This window comes from Apium graveolens, chromosome 4 (assembly GCF_009905375.1).
Source record: "Apium graveolens cultivar Ventura chromosome 4, ASM990537v1, whole genome shotgun sequence".
In the NCBI taxonomy this organism is placed as follows: domain Eukaryota; kingdom Viridiplantae; phylum Streptophyta; class Magnoliopsida; order Apiales; family Apiaceae; genus Apium; species Apium graveolens.
In genome coordinates, this window is record NC_133650.1 from 69,209,544 (window position 1) to 69,226,393 (window position 16,850).

Genomic DNA, 16,850 nt, shown 5'->3' on the forward strand with positions numbered 1-16,850 from the left:
GTTAACATCCTATTAATTCCAAAGTCTTATTTTTAAAATTTCCATGAAGAGACTTAAGAATAGATTTCAGTTCAGATATATCTTCAGTATCAAAAGAGAAGAAGGAAGTCGATACCTTAGAATCAGAGGAAGCAGAAGCATCAAAGCTAGCCATCAGTGCATAGCATGTTTCTTCATTTTCAGGATTAGTGGAGTCCATCCAATCCTTGCTTGATATAATCAAGGCCTTGTTCTTCCCTTTGTCATGCTTTGTCTTTTTGCACTCTGTAGCAAAGTGACCAGGTTCGTCACAGTTGTAGCACTTAATTTTCGACCTATCGACTTTTCCAGCTTTAGAGTTCTTCCCTTCTCTTCTTCCAGATGACTTTCTTTCTCCTCCAGTGAACTTTTTCCTGAAGCTTCTATTCTTCTGAGACTTCCTGAATTGCATCCTCTTGAAGCCCTTAACTAGCAATGCAACCATTTGTATGACATCAGAATTTGTCATGTTCTCATCAGTTTCAGAATCAGTATCATCATCGGGATTTGATGATGAATCATCAGTATCTGATTCTGGCAGATTGTTATTTTTCCTTGCAGCTTTAACCGACCTTTCTTTTGAAGTTTTAGCATTCACTTTCAAAGCAACTGATTTTCCCTTGTTGCTTTTCCTCTCTTTCCTTTGCTGGACTTCCAAATCATGAGTTCTCAGCATGCCATAGACTTCATCCAGGGTGATTATTTCCAAATCATACTGATGTCGTATGATTGGAGTCTGAGTTTCCCATTCATCATTCAAGGCTCTCAGAAACTTAGTGTTTGAATCCTCCCTGTCATACAATTTTCCCACCAAGGATATATTGTTGAGAAGGGTGAGAAACCTGTCATAGATGTCGGTGAGACTTTCATCAGGTTTGGCCTCAAAATGTTCATATTCTTGAATTAGATAGCCCTTCTGTTCTTCTTGATGGCCATGGTTCCTTGACATTGAGTTTCAAGAGCATCCTAGATCTCCTTGGCAGTCTTGTAGGCTATAACCCTGTTTGACATCACAGAATCAAGACTGTTATGCAAAATGTTTCTTACCTTTGCATCTTTCAGCATAACAACTTTCTCTTCTGGTGTCCACTCACTCTTCTCCTTCAACTGATAGTGTTCATCAACAGTAGGAGTTGCAGGCACCAGTTTTGTTGGTATGTAGGGTCCATCATTGATTATGTCGAGATAGTCTGGATCTGTAGCCTCCAGGTGCATGAGTATCTTCACCTTCCATGTAGGATATTCATCCTTTTTCAGAATGGGGGATTTTAATACTTTCATACTTGTTCAGAGACATGTTTAGATCGTTTCTGATTGTAAATTTATCAGTTTGCTCTGATAGCAATTGTTGCCCAGTAAAGATATAATTATTTAAGGGGGTTGGATACAATTGTATAAACGTTTCAAACAAGTATAAAAATATAACAGTTCTTTATATTTCTGATAAAACCTGTTACAAACTATCTCAAGAAATACTGATGTTCTTGAGAGTTTTTAGGTCGTACAATACTCGAGTTAATCACTATGTGATGACCTAAACTGTGTTTATATAATACACAGCTGCTGCAAATTAGTCTAGGATATGCATTATCAATTACTAACAGAAAATGATACATATCTTTAACTGAATATACAAAGTCCTATCACTCAGAACGTAACAGATATACATCCCTCAAAATAAGGAACAGACTATCTTCAGATGCTGATGTTCTGCAGATACTGATGATGCATCAAATCCTGATGGCACATCAAATCCTGATGACATCCAAAACAATCAGATCCTGAGCTTCTCCTGATCATTGAGAATCAGCACATAACAACAACCAAACCAACAATACATTTGAATTAAAATTTGAAATTTGAAATAATTTCCATTTTCTCGATTTAATTAATTATAAATTCAAAATTCTCCTATTCTCGATTTAATTAATTATAATTTCGAAATTAATTTCCATTTTCAATTATGTAATTCGATTTAAATAATTAAAAATTCGACCCTAAATTAGTCATGCAAAATTCAACCCTAATTTGCAATTTCGAATTAAATAACCCTAATTTCGAATTAAGTAAAAAAAATCGAATTTATTTTTCAATGATTTCCAAATAATTACCTAAAAATTCGAATTAAATAACCATAATTTGCAATTAACAATATTTGAAGAAAACTATAACAATACTTGAAGCAAACTATCATTAAAATTGATAAGGATTGAAGCAAATAATAACAATAAAATCATATCAAAAACATAAAATTAAGGATTGAAATTGATAAGAAGAAGGGATCAAATATATACCCGTAATTAGGAAGAAGAGGATCGAGTGTTTGCTGTATTTGTGTGTTTAAATCGAGTGTTTTTGTGTCTCCTCCCTCTCTGCAAAATTCCCCTCTTTGTTGTTTGTTGTGTTCTGTGTTTATATGTTTTGTTTACTTCGCTTTTTGTTGTGGGTTGCTAGGTAACTGATACTATAAAAACGATCCCAACCGCGGACAATTTCCGCAGTCCGTCCTGCCCAACCGCGGACAATTTTCGTGGTCCGTTTGTTATCTCAACCCTCCATTTTTCATCCAACGGCTGAAAACCTGTTTGTTATAAAACGGTCTAAAACAAACGTTTGTTGTAGACCGAGTGGGCAAATCTCCCCGGGGTATTTTGATTTTTCACCCTATATCTATAACATTTTAAAAAAAAATACATAAGATAATGATTTATAAGTTATAAGAGTGGTACAAGAAAATCAATCATGTAAGAACGCGGATAATATGATTTACTTATCCTACTTTTTTGTACTTTTAAAACAATTATTTTTGCTGTAGACTGTAGTCACGAATTTACATTAGAAAATAGTGATGTGGCATGGCTTAACTAATTTAATACTTGATCTTAATCTTCTTTTTTTTTGTCAGGGCTTGATCTTAATCTTTGGTTGTATGGATAGTGGAATGTACGGACTGGGACAAAATGACACCCCACAAGGTTAGATTCATTATATGATCACATTGTCATTTTCTTCTGTTGGATTAGAGAATACATGCATTCTCCCTCTTAAATGTTACTTGATTGTTAATCATAATTAATCGCATGGCATGTGTCTGTACATCTTGAATCTTGATTTACAATATTAGGTGCATGATACTATGATAGTAATCCCATAAAGGGAATCAACTTATTCCTCATGGTATGATTTTCTGATGTACTGGTGTGTGCTTCATTCTACTAAGGAGATCGGAGAAAGGTTGACTCCAAAAATTTAAATACTCACGCACATGTGCCTCCGTCTGGAGAATCGAGTTGACTCCTTTTTTTATTTGGAGGAGAAGTATCTACCAGTATACAATGTTAGAGACGAACCTATTGTTAAAAAAGATTAGTTGTTACCAAAGATTTACACCATGAAAATAAATTATGTTAATTTCAGAGGAAGTTCCCTGTGACAAATTATGACATATAGAGGTATGATTATGATGTCACCAACATTTCTATGACTGCTAAATACACAAATATGGGATGATAAGATGATTTATTTGTTTAAACTCTTCTCTGGTGGTCAGTCAAAATATGACCAGTACTCTAGGTTATGATGAGTGTGATGGTTGTTTGAATTATCTATCCACGCTAGATGTCTGAGGAAATTCATAACACTGACACACTTTAATCTTGATCGGATGTTTCAGTCTGGTTTTGAAGATTTGCTACAACTGTGATGAAGACTGCTTATTGTTTCAAGAGACAGTGGAGACACATAAATAAATGGTTAGGTGGAGCAGCTAATCCTTGCAAAGTTGCAGTTTAAATAGTCTACAATAGATTTTTGGAACTGTTATGGGTACAACTCAACGCAGGTTAGGACCATTAGATTATGTAAATCATATATGGATTGGCTTCTTGTCAATTGCTTTATCCTTAGCTTCATGTGTGTGTGGGCTTGATAATTACTCAAATACATATTTGGTTGTTAAATTAGTAAAATCTATAGAATTAATTGTTTTTGGCTGCAGCATAAGGATAAGAAGACCTGTGTCCATGAGGCTAATTGTAACCACTTTTGTCGCTGTTGTGTTTGGCATCTTTTTAGGAGTATCTTTTCCACCAAACTCATTCGCCAAGGCATGCTGATTCCTAAACTATTACATCTTTACTATTGTAATATAGCTACTGTCAATAAAGACTAAGAATACTGATTATCTCTATTGTTTTTAATATTTAAGTTGAACCTACGGACCAACCTTTTACCATCCATTGATATTTCTTACTTTGAGGAGTACTCAGGGCTCTCAACTCAGGCACTGTTGAATGTTTGGGCTACTCTTATTAATAAGGACTCTTCAGAAAATTATAGCACTCAGAAGGTATTCTATTTCCATTGATATAATTGTGGATGCCATAGTCCCATTGACTAGCAACCAAATCCAAAGTATTCTTGAAAATGAATCCCCTAAACCGCCTCTCCCAGGTCATGCAGAAAAATTTTACTACTATATTTCCACGAAGAGCCAGAAATAGGGCTCCGTACGAACTTCTTTCTATTTGCCAAATCCTAGTATTCAGTATGTAAATATCCCTATATTGAAAAGTTAGATTATAATCTTTTGATGCTTTTAGAATCATTTTACTTTACGAGAATTAAACTTTGCATCAAATTTGAATATTATGGTTTCTTAATATGCTTCATACTCTCTACTTGGTACTTTTACTGTGAAATGGATAAAGCACATCCACTCTTTATATGGTGACGCTAGTAGGCCAGAGTACCTACAACCATGCAACTTTTGGCTGTATTTTCATTGTACCAACATTACATGTTTGTCTTACAGTCTTACTCAAATCTTCTTCTTTGATGTTTTAATTGGATGATTCTTGATCATGTCTCTGATATTTAGGAATTGTTTAGAGTTAAATGAGTTAACGAAATGCCTAAATTATCACATTGAATGCAGGTCTGGGATGCAACAAATCCTCGAGGTGCTGAAAGGCTACCTGCTGGCATCGTCAAATCTGAGTCTGACCTTTACATCTACAACTCTTCTGCTATTCCCAGCGAGGTGTTTCTTCTACCCGCATCATATTTAGCAAAGAAAATTTTATTTGTGAATTTCTCTTTCCAATACTAACAAACTGTGGGATAGTCTGCATTTGATATAATATAACTACAGTCTAACTTACATTTCTGAAGAGTGCATGGATTTTACATGTTTACACTTTGTTCAACATTGAAATTTACTAATGAGAGGGATTGTGCAGGACTCAGTTGTTAAACCAAAGTACCTTCTAACCTTTACGGTTGGTTATCAGCTGAGAACCCATATTGATATATCAGTCAGAAAGGTCATTACCGTTCGTCTTCATGTGCATGTCTATATTAATGATGCTGGCAAGTGCTAAGTATTGAATTCCTACAGTTCTCTGAGGATTTCACTGTTATGCTGTTTCACTATGATAACCGAACATCTGAATGGGATCAATTCGAGTGGTCAAAGCGGGCTATTCACATTAGTGTTCCGAAGCAAACTAAATGGTTACTACTACACTCTGTTTGTGCTGATTTTTATCTTCTTACCAACTGATTGGAATTGAAAATAAATTAACCATTGTTGCAATTTCCGTGTATTGGCCAAAGGTGGTATGCAAAACGTTTTTTACACCCTGACATTGTTGCTCCATATGATTACATATTTATCTGGGATGAGGACCTTGGGATAGATAAGTTTGATCCACAGGAGTAAGTGCAAGACCCGAGTACTGTTCTAAATTTTACACAATTTTGTGGATGATATGAATTACTATTTCTCTTCGATTATTTACCACAGATACATTAGACTGGTGAAGAAGTACGGATTGGATATATCGCAACCTGGTTTATCTCCGGACAGTGTGAGTACTTGGAGGATGACACAGAAGAAAGATGATAGTGAAGTACACAAGTAAAACAACAGAACTGTCTATGTTCTTGAATTTCCTTCTATATTTCATTTAATAAGTGATTAACTGATTATATATCATAACCAAGAATTTTTACAAATATACTTCCATTTATGTGTTAGATCAACAGAAGAAAGACCCGGTTGGTGTCCACATCCACATTTGCCACCGTGTGCAGCGTAAGTACGAATTACTCTAAACTTGAGTGGTATAAGTAAATGCCTCTTATTGCACAAAATTAGTATGAGACAGCATCATGGCAAATTTAAATTTCTTGACTGCACTGCAGATTTATTGAAATTATGGCACCTGTATTTTCTCGAAAAGCATGGCGTTGTGTTTGGCATCTAATTCAGGTCGATACCCCGTCTCCTGATATCAAATTTAATTCTTTTAGTATTACTGTAAAGAAGATTATGATGTTAATGGAGAAGTTTAACTGTTAATGTTGGAAACTGTAGAATGACTTGGTGCACGGGTGGGGACTTGATTTTGCGCTTGGGAAATGTGTAGAGGTGAGATCCTGATTTTTCGATATAGTTTGTTGATTGGTGGTGTGACTAAGTAACCAAGTTATTCATCTGTGGTGCCATGTTAAAACAGCCTGCACATGAGAAGATAGGAGTGGTAGATTCTCAGTGGGTTGTCCATGCCTCCATTCCTACTCTAGGAAATCAGGTAAATCCTTGTTCTCCCCCACAAATTCGCGAGTCTGTACTTAATTATCTTAGACTACTAATTTTTGCGTATGACAGGGTGTAAAAGAGGGCGGAAGGACAGCATGGGAAGGGGTATGCAGGAAGTTGCTTATGTTTGTCGGTGCATATGAATAGTCACTTGTGCAAATAAACCAAGACTGTGGTGTTATTTCTCAGGTGAGGGAGAGGTGTCGAGTGGAATGGGCAATGTTTCAGAATCGTTTCATCGAAGCAGAGAAATCCTATTACGAGTCAAAGGGAATTGATGTCTCTAATTACACAACCTCGTTAGGAGGAGGTCACATTCATTCCAGGAAGTTTGATGTGGAAGGCCAACACCAGGAAGGCAGTCGCAAACTGTAAAAGGTTATAACACTGATCACTCCAAAATACGCCAGTTAGAATCAGTTATCTCGACTTGAGTAGTAGTTTTGTAAGCGGATTTAGGGGTCTGCTTAAGTTAAATTTTTCATGTTAGGTTCACCTTCATTAGGCAATTCTGTAATTCCCTAGCTATATCCAAGGAAGTATAACATCACACAAATGCTAATGTTATCCCCTCTAACATTCTGTAAAATAATCATTCAAATCATTTCAACTTCAATAAAACAAGCTAAACACTTCTTAAAGAGCGTTCACAATTTGTTAGTACTATTTTACTGTGCACCCGAAAGTCCCAAACTGTATAAACCGTGTGATTGTGATTTCTTTACATGATATCCTAAGCTTAAAAAGGAGTTGAGGCTTTCTTGTTTTCTCTTTCTTTTCTCTCAGCCCATACATGTGTACAAACCAAAAATATTCCAATTCTTCAACTAGTAAATAAAATTTACTTAATCTTTTTTATGACATTACAAAATTAATTATGTTTTTCATAAGTTGTGAGTTGGTTTATAGGCAAGCACTTAACTTTGCCCAATTGCCAAGTCCTTACATTACATGCCTACTTGTTTACAGTTGAAATGATATATACACACATAAAAAATGAACTTGTGACAAACTGTTTAGTCTCTTGGGTCTTTACTGCTGTGCATTTTCATTGTCCAAAGTTTACGTCGTCTCTCTGAGAACAGTTACATTTTGTTCTCATAATTTTCATTTACAAAATTTGTTCGAGAATAACAATTAAATTAATGATTTCTTTTCTAGCGCCTGAACCTGGAGCCCCATAATAAATTAACGGTTTGTGTTCTGGCGCCTGAACATGGAGAATCCCCATCCAAAGCCTCTTAATCTTAGAAGGTGCTATTCTTGGCCCTGATTGAAGCCTCATCAGCAGTGTTGTCTTCAGAAGTGTTGCTGGAACAACTTCTACAGCAGCATCAGAAAAGAATACAGTCTACAGATATTCCTTTGTAATAGCTTCTTCCAATTCTTTAAATTCCCAGGCATCATTAGCTAAATATTGTCCTACAACAGATTAAAAATTACAGTAAATAGCTATTATCACATAGTACTTGAGCGATAACTAGTAAGAGTTAATCACGCAGGGAACACAACGGTATAATACTATCTCAGATTCCCACCACAGTTAATACATGCAAATTTTAAGGATTTTTTATTATTTCATGTTCACAAATTTTAAATTTTGAATTTGCTATTTTTTAAATAAAAATAATAAGATATGACCCTTTTCACTTTTCAGAACACATAACATGGCCTTACTTATTAAAATAAAAATAATAAGATATGACCCTTTTCACTTTTCAGAACACATAACATGGCCTTACTTTTCAAATCAAAGGACTATAAATATTAAACATGATAATACATCAATAAAAATGGCATAATATATGGCCTCACCAATTGAATCCCTCCGCAGAGCACAGTGAGAAATGAACTGTTACTTTAGCATAAAGTTGAACAAGTTACAGGATATAGTGATGAATGTTATCATGCATCATTTTGTCTTTCTTAACAATGATTTACAACTGTAGTATATTAGTCAAACCTGCCAAGAGTCTTTGCAAAATCTGCACAAAGGGATCGCACATAGGTTCCTTTTGAGCATGTCACCTTAAAAATTACATTCTGCCTACATATGCAAGAATAAGATAAAGTTAGATTACAATTTGACATCTTAAAATCACAGGATAAGGAATTACCCTATCAAAATGAGAGAAAGCAAGCAAAATGACAGTTAGTAAATTGCACATCGTGATGCACAAACCTTTATGCATTTAACCAACTCAAAAATGATAATTTTGTAAATTTCTTATACGTACAGCAGATACAAAAAAATTATTTTAGGGTACACCATGGGTAAAAAAATCTGCTACAAACGAGTTCCAACACACTTCCCAATTATATTGTCCCAAAACTTCATATTAAGCCCTTAACCAAATTGGTTATCTCAACTTGTTTGAAACTTCCTCCACTCCAATTATTTTTTCCAGGAACAGAACTCCATGTACATAGCAATCAAATGAAAATTACCATGTTTAAGCTTAAATATTAACATGTTTGCAAAATTTGAACATATTTAACACTTAATTTACCAAAGAATTAACACATGCGGCCAAAAGAGTTTTGGGACAAACAAATATGGATTTGTCAATATAAACAGGAAGGGGGGAGTGTATAAATATAAACAGCTTATCTTTAAATCTGAGGGTATGCAAGGGTCTTCCCAGTTACCACTTCGTACCTCCCCTGTTTATGTTGTAAAACTATTCTCTGAGATTTCTATGTTAAATTAGATGTTATAGATGTTTTTAGGCATGGGCATAGGCATTACACTAAAATATAATAACAGCTTCAACAAAAACTTTTGCCAACCTGTCATCTAAACTTCGCTCCACATCAAACTGAAAGATTGAAATTCTTCGTGCTGCAAGTTCAACCTTTTCACCTCTTCGTGCTTTCTCATACATCTTCTCCCCTCCAACCTATGACAAAAGCAATTTTTTGCACATTGTTAGCTAATGATGTCCACAACTCCTCTTCTTGACATCCCCGCATATCACACGTTATGATCTATAGTGCTAAACTGATTAACTGAATGCAAACTATTACAATAATCAGATACAACCGTACTTCTCACATCCAAATACAAACAGATTCTTCTTCCGATAATTTATAATCAGACTAATGTTACACACATCTAATACAGGAAATGAAATCTAGATAAAAGTTAGATATAGAAAAGGAAAATACAAGGATAATTCAATACAGAACTCCATGTGCAGAGGAAAATGACAAAATTAGCTGGACGAATATGCATGCGTCGTGCAGTCACTCAGTAACAGTTCCAGAATTGATCACTACATTATATAGATACTCTAAACTGCAATTTCTTTTTAAAACCACACAGCAATTTACTGACTGTTTTCGATCATGTTATCAGGGATGTCTTACTTTTATTGCGGAAAACATCGGAGGGACTTGCCATATCTCTCCACAGAAGGATGCTGCAGTTTTCTTTAGGTCCTCATCCTTGACATGCTCCCATGGTTCACGTTGGATAACCTACATAAAAATGATGTAAAATTTGATAAAGAGTAGTTCTGATTACAGTTAAAGAGGATCCTTAATAATGTAAAGGACTTTGATATCAGTGCAGCTTGTATCAGAATTTAAAAAGGTATAGACGAACAAAAGGCATGTCATAATACAATCAGGTTAAGAAGCAACAAGATAGGTTATTTATTAAATTTAAATGTAGTCTTTCCAGTTTCCAGGCTCTCAAATTTGCATTTAATATACTCATGTAATTTTTATGTAACAAATGCTTAACTGACAATCAAGGTAGTTAGGTTAATTTGAACTTGTTAATTAGACCAGCAACTTGCAAGCAAACCCTTAACATGCCAGTCGTATGCTCCTAATAGTTGTATTTTTCCCCAATCAGTTGTAATATTAAGAAGCATCTATCAGTCATCGACAACATAATATCTTTTTAATTTACTTGTGTTTAATGTGTGAATGTTTCTGTATCTAGTTTCTAAGATTTACCCTAATACATCCAATATAGCTCCTTCATCATGTTAATATTGAAGAGTGGTGCCCTAACCTCACAGATTTTATGGTCTGATGCAATTATGGTAGTTTCGAGTCTTAAAAGGTTTGTGAAATGATCAATGATATAATCCAAACTCATCTCTTTTTCAAAAAATAATGTACTACAAGCCTGCTTTCTTCAATTTAGAGACATAAATATTGATAGTGAGTATATAAACAAAACAGGGGTAAAGTGTGACAAAAAGGGGCAGAACAAGTGCATACAAAACTGGGGCCCTGGTCATGGCCTCGAAGATACTTTAGAAGCTCGTAAAGGTCCAACAACAGGTCAGACCCATAAAGGCCTATAATATATGGGATCCTAAAAACATACTTATTTAGACAAAAAAATAAATTAAAACATCATGGCATGCTCCATTAGTAATGCATTACAAATTAGAAACAACGGATTTATGAACTCAAAAAGTTAATAAGATAAAACTTGGGAGTATGAACCGCAGAACACCCACTAACCCAAAAGTTTCCTAACCTCAGAAGGGTTAAACAAAGTATAGATCGCCACCCAAAAGAGACTCATTGCAATATTTAACGATATTTTCAATAACCAAGTGTTATAATATGAGGGGATAACAATACTTGTCAAAGGAATGTAAAACCTGTTAAAATAATCTAATGGACTAAGGCCCGTTTAAATTGGGCTTGTTACAAATATCTACTACAAATATATTAAACTACTATTCCCGCATATAACAAATTATTTAGTTCTCTTTAAACTAAATAAAATATATATAATATTAACACACACTTCCGTTCCCCGTCAATTGTCTCTTGAACTAGCTATGTCAAGTCAGTAATAACAGGACATTCTCACTCTTCCGCATCTAAAGTTCTTTAAGAATTTTCCATTTAAAATGAATAAAATCTAACAATTCTGGATGACAACTTTTATATTCGAGAAAAGAACAAACCGGTGAATCAGCATCCAGTGTTGAGGTCGCTTCCCCTAAACGAAAGACACCACTATAACCTTTAATCATACCCTGATAACTGCAATAAAAATACAAACATAGGCAAGAAAACACTTACACTTTCAGCTATAAAAAATATTGTTGGTTAATGCCATGGTGGTGTTGGGGGAGGGAAGAGCTGCACTTCACCAATACCAACGGTTTCAAGCTATACCTGTCTACAACCTTCGTAGCTTTACCAACACAGACAATTAGTAAACCAGTTGCCATAGGATCAAGGGTTGCAGGTGGAAGATTAATATTATAACAGATGTAGCATGTTTAAACAACAGGCTACTCTAAAATAATAAATACCTTTTTAACTTTCACCAGACGACGTAACTTTCCACAAACTGTAAATGAAGTCCATCCTGTGGAGTTTCATGAACATCTTAGTATAACAACACAGAAGTAGACGAAAAAAAAAGTTCAACAATTTCTTGAAATATGAATTAACATAGATTTGTATATAATATGGTCAATATTATTACAGCCCAAAGGAGGTTTTAGTTTTACAGCACATATATTATCTACAGAAGACTAAAGCCTAATATAGGTCTGAAACTGCTGTGAGACCTATGAGGCCAAACCTGTACACGCCTTAAAGCCTTTAACATCGATTTATATCCTCGACAGTAGTAAATCACATTAAGCTTCTAATCTTCTATATACCCCCTATCCCTCAACTGGGAAATCCTTTCCATTTTAATTTTAACTTCCGCTTATTTAATTCTCTACAAACAATTCTTTTCCTTGTCATTCCTTAACAGTATGAAAGGCAACTTACATTATAGAGAAGTGTAGGCCTATCAATAAACAAAAATAAACAAGAAAACGGATAAAATCGTAACTACTTCTGAATCAATCTGCATTTTTCCTTTTTCTGAAAAAATTATATAAGCCTTGCTTTCGTCCTATCCTGGTGTACATTTAGCAAGACAAACAATCATTTGGTTCAATTTGTTCGCTGATGTTTTCCAAAATTAAACTGTTAATTGCAAGCCTTTTGACATAAAACACATTAAGGTATGTGTGACATTGCGAAGTTTCAAACCCCACCTATTAGCGCAAGACAACGGACAGGGGTTTTTTCATCTTCATCAGCGTCTAAGCCTTCTGAGACGAGCAATACTTAATAGTTTCTACACTATCTACAAACAATGAAATGCCAGAAACAGGAGCCCCAACAACATCATCAACGTAAATGTATAACTAAACTAATTCAAAATGCTTAGTTTTTAATATCCGTAAAAAAGTTGTACCTTTTGGTTTATTCACCAAAACCACAGTGCCGGTAGGACTATCCCATTTAGGAGGAAGTCCACTACTTCTGGAAGCAATAAACGGCTCCACACTAGCAACCTCACTATCCCTTTTCGGAACTTTCTTCAAAACGTTAAAAAACTCCTCAACTTTCTTCTCTGTAACATCCACATTCTTTTCCACTTCCTTCCTACTCACATTCTCATCCACATTACTACTCTCGTCATCGAAAAACACCAAACTCTTCTCCTTGTCCTTCTTCTCCGCACCCTCTTTATCTTTCTTACTCTTCACCTTACTACTCGTCTCCCCGGGTCCAAGAAACGCCTTATCAAAACACTGATCAGGAAAATACTTCTTCTCCAACTGATAAACCATCTTATAATGCTTGTCCTTCTCCCACGGATATGCAAAAGCATCGTAAAAATACAACTCCTCTTCCCTCTTATGCAACCTATGAAAGTCCACAACTTCGGGTTTCAATTCGACAAAATCATCACCCTTTGGGCCACTCTTGTCATCATCTGAATCAGACCCATACATTCTTTTCATCTTCTTATTATAATACTTCCTCTTAGACTTATCCATCTCATCATTTTGACCCGACCCGGATTCTTGATTTGAAGCCAACTTCTTGTCCACCCAATCATTAAACCCTAGCTCAGAGTCGGATTCTGGGTTGTCAGGTCGGGTTTTAGCCAAATGGGTCGGCAATTTACGGCGGGGTGTTCGAGGTGGAGAGTTGACTGGTCGGGAAATGATCATGTCGTATTGAAGTGGGTATGGAGTTGCAGTGGTGGAAAATTGGCGGGAAATAGAGATAAGTTTGAGAGAGGTGAAGGTGGGTTTGTAAGGAGTTGTGGTGGGGAAGTGTGGTGGTCTAGCGGCGGAGATTGGGCGGAGGACAGCGGTGAAAGAGAACCGGCGACTGAGATGTAGTGGTTTTGCCATTACAGGGGGAAGGTTTAGAGCGCTCTTTATCGGACTACTACTAATATTCTGTGATTTAATTTTTAACTTTTCCGTCCTGACCAAAAAAAATTAACATTTCCGTTTTCCGGTTTATTTTTTTAAAAAACCTTTTTATTGCATGATTGCTAAAAATACCTTTTTTTAGAAAATGTAACAAAAATACCCGTCTTTGAAATATATGGCTAAAAATACATTTCTAATACGCATTTCAAAAATGGGTAAAGTTATTATGCATTTGACAAATGAGTATTATTTAAAAAAAAACAAACAAAAAGAGTAAAATCATGATACGCATTCCTGACATGCGTATCATGTATTGGAAAGTCATGATACGCATCTCACGAATGCGTATCCAAAATTATTTTTTTTTGTAATTTTTTTTACACAAGATCCCCATAATAAAATATGTATTAGTAATAATCAATTTTAAAATACGTATGAGATAGATATTTTTGGCCAAACATTTCAAAAAATGGTATTCTTGTCATAAAGATTAAAAAAGAGGTATTTTTGTCATTTTTTCCTTTTTATTTCACTGAGTACCTTTTTTAGCGCGACCATGAGACTAAATAAAAATTACATTGAAAAAACATCATCATCCAATTCCGATACATGGATAATTTGTTAACCAACAAAACTTATCTACAACCATTTTTGCATATCTTGTCAAGCCACTTTGTTACCATCTCTTTTTATAAATCGAAAAATTGCAATAGACATCTATTTTTGATTAGTTTTCCTTCTTCCATGATATTACCAACAATTGAAAATTTTGCATTCACCTCAGTTTCGTTTCCGCATAGTTTGAATATAATCCCCATCAAGAATTACATTTGATAATCTTAAAACTCGGGCAATTTTAAAAAACGTCCACTACACATTGCTTTCATGACCTCATGATCAAAATATTTTCTTAATTTCAAATAAAAAAGCTCATGTAAACTCTTCATGGCACCTTCTTACAACCACACCCATTTCTGAAAATTTTTCCTTCAAAATGCAGGCATCGTCGAAATTAATTTTAAAAAAGTTAACGGGCGGGAGGACGCCACCTGATTTGACAAGATGGATCATTCTTCAAAATCAAATTATTTGTCTCATGACCCTCCAAAAAATCTTTATAAATAAAGCGCACATTTTCAATCACCTCCTACAAATTCAAAATCTTCTCATTAACTCTAACCTTATTTCTACTACTCCATATCATTTCCAGGAGATAAAGAAAAGCACCCATAATCAAAAGGATTTAAACTTCAGCATAAAATCAAGAGATGATATATAATCAAGAGGAAATTTCACCAATCGACCAATTTCCCAAATTTGATAAGAATAAAGGCATACCATAAAAAGATGCAGATCGCATTCCTCCTCTTCATTACATAACAAAAACTTAAAAGTAGACACAATCCTTCTTTTGGACAAATTAGTACATGTAGAAAGAGAATATGTGCATAACCTCCAAGCAAAATGCGTAATTCTATTTGGCACATTCTGCCTCCAAATTAATTTCATGAACTCTTTCGAAATATCTAACGCATAGCTTGTACCAATACCCTTCGATCTAGCCATTTCTGATTCCTCCATAATAATATGATAAGCATTTTTCACCGATAAATAACAAGACCTAGTATGATGCCAAATTAATTTATTCTCTGGTATATGAGAACTTAGAGGAATACTCCAAATTCTATCCACTTCAAAGCTTAGAAATAATTATCGTATTAATCATTCCTTCCATTTATGAGAATTAAAATCAATTAGATCAGCAACACAAGCATTATGCAACAGCTCAGGTAACTTATAAATGACTTTAAAACTTCTTCACTGAGGGACCCACCTATCTCTCCCGATAGAATTTTTTTGACCATTACCAACACGCCATCCAGTACCAAACTCTAAAAACTTTCGAGCCTCTAAAATATTGCGCCATGTATAAAAAGCGTGATTCCCGAGGCGCTCTTTCATAAAAGAACAATTAGGAAAGTATCTAGTTTTGTAGACCTTATAAAATAATGAGCCTGGAAAATGAATAAGTCACCATCCTTGTTTCGCTAACATCCCCAAGTTGAATGCTTAAAATTCCCTAAAACCTAAGACACCATTTAGTTTAGAATTATATAGAGACTTCCAATTCATCCTGTAAACCTTTTTTATCTCCATTGGAACCCTGATAGGTCACACACACTGTAGAAGGGGGTTGAATACAGTGTATAGCACAATCAAATCAAATTCAAAGAACACAAGTAACTGAAAACAAACTTTATTAAACTCTGTTACAATGTAGAACTGTCCTCTCTCAGTGATGAACAAAATATCACGAGAGCTGTTAGGGTTACAATGAATAATATTCTCGATAATGATAACATTTATAGTGTAAACCTTATGTCTGTATTTATATATCACACAGTTACAAGATAATCGCTAATTGATATGGAATATAATTCTGCTTCCTAAAATATATCAATCAGTTATCTTTTCTTCCAAGTATTCCATTCTTCACAGAATTCCTTCTTCATGCATATCTTTTCTTACGTTTGTCTTGATCTTCTTTCCTTTCAATCAGCCGTTTTCCTTATCCGAAAGTTTCCTTTAAGTCCTGATATTATCTCCTGATAAATATCTCCTGAACCTTAAGTACTGATAACTTAAGTTCTGACTTCAGTATAAGTGTTGATTTCAGTTAAGTACTGATTTGTCCTGTTTAAGTAAGATCTGAAAACTAAACATAAATCATATCAGACATGACATTATCAAATATATCTAACAATCTCCCCCAACTTGTAAATTAGCATAATATACAAGTTTAACAGATATTTGATGATGTCAAAAATATTAAGTACAAATGCATGAGAATTTGACTAGATAACTACAACTTACAGTCCTTAAAGCTTTACCAACTTTAACTTCTGATAACAACTTCAGTCTGTATACATATCAGAATTTGAGCAGTTGTAGATCTTGACTTGGCTTCACTTTCTGATCTCTTTGATGTCAGGAGTTGTTCTGAGATAGTT

The 16,850-nt window shown here is 34.7% G+C and overlaps 2 protein-coding genes across 2 annotated transcripts; one reads left to right on the top strand and one right to left on the bottom strand.

The window, feature by feature from the left end:
• The first annotated feature begins 869 nt into the window (after positions 1–869).
• Positions 870–7,275, top strand: LOC141718623 (uncharacterized). The gene is made up of 15 exons (XM_074521002.1): positions 870–875; positions 2,473–2,559; positions 2,924–2,993; positions 4,224–4,366; positions 4,955–5,059; positions 5,259–5,342; positions 5,417–5,532; positions 5,635–5,736; positions 5,825–5,938; positions 6,059–6,115; positions 6,226–6,292; positions 6,398–6,451; positions 6,540–6,614; positions 6,692–6,727; positions 6,812–7,275. The coding sequence occupies exons 1-15, from the start codon at positions 870–872 to the stop codon at positions 6,995–6,997; spliced, it is 1,302 nt and encodes a 433-aa protein (XP_074377103.1). The 3' UTR covers positions 6,998–7,275.
• A 339-nt stretch (positions 7,276–7,614) lies between these two features.
• On the bottom strand, positions 7,615–13,895 carry LOC141718046 (uncharacterized). The gene is given in 8 exon segments (XM_074520381.1): positions 7,615–8,044; positions 8,438–8,472; positions 8,586–8,669; positions 9,413–9,522; positions 9,992–10,102; positions 11,563–11,641; positions 11,777–11,972; positions 12,864–13,895. Coding segments are annotated over 8 exon segments (1,638 nt in total). The 5' UTR covers positions 13,816–13,895; the 3' UTR covers positions 7,615–7,973.
• Between the last annotated feature and the right edge of the window lie 2,955 nt (positions 13,896–16,850).

Bases quoted from the DNA above. Each gene is read 5' to 3' on its own strand.
- LOC141718623 (XM_074521002.1), top strand. The intron at 4,367-4,954 runs GTATTCTATTTC...CATTGAATGCAG, and splicing joins AAAATTATAGCACTCAGAAG to GTCTGGGATGCAACAAATCC. The intron at 6,615-6,691 runs GTAAATCCTTGT...TGCGTATGACAG, and splicing joins TTCCTACTCTAGGAAATCAG to GGTGTAAAAGAGGGCGGAAG.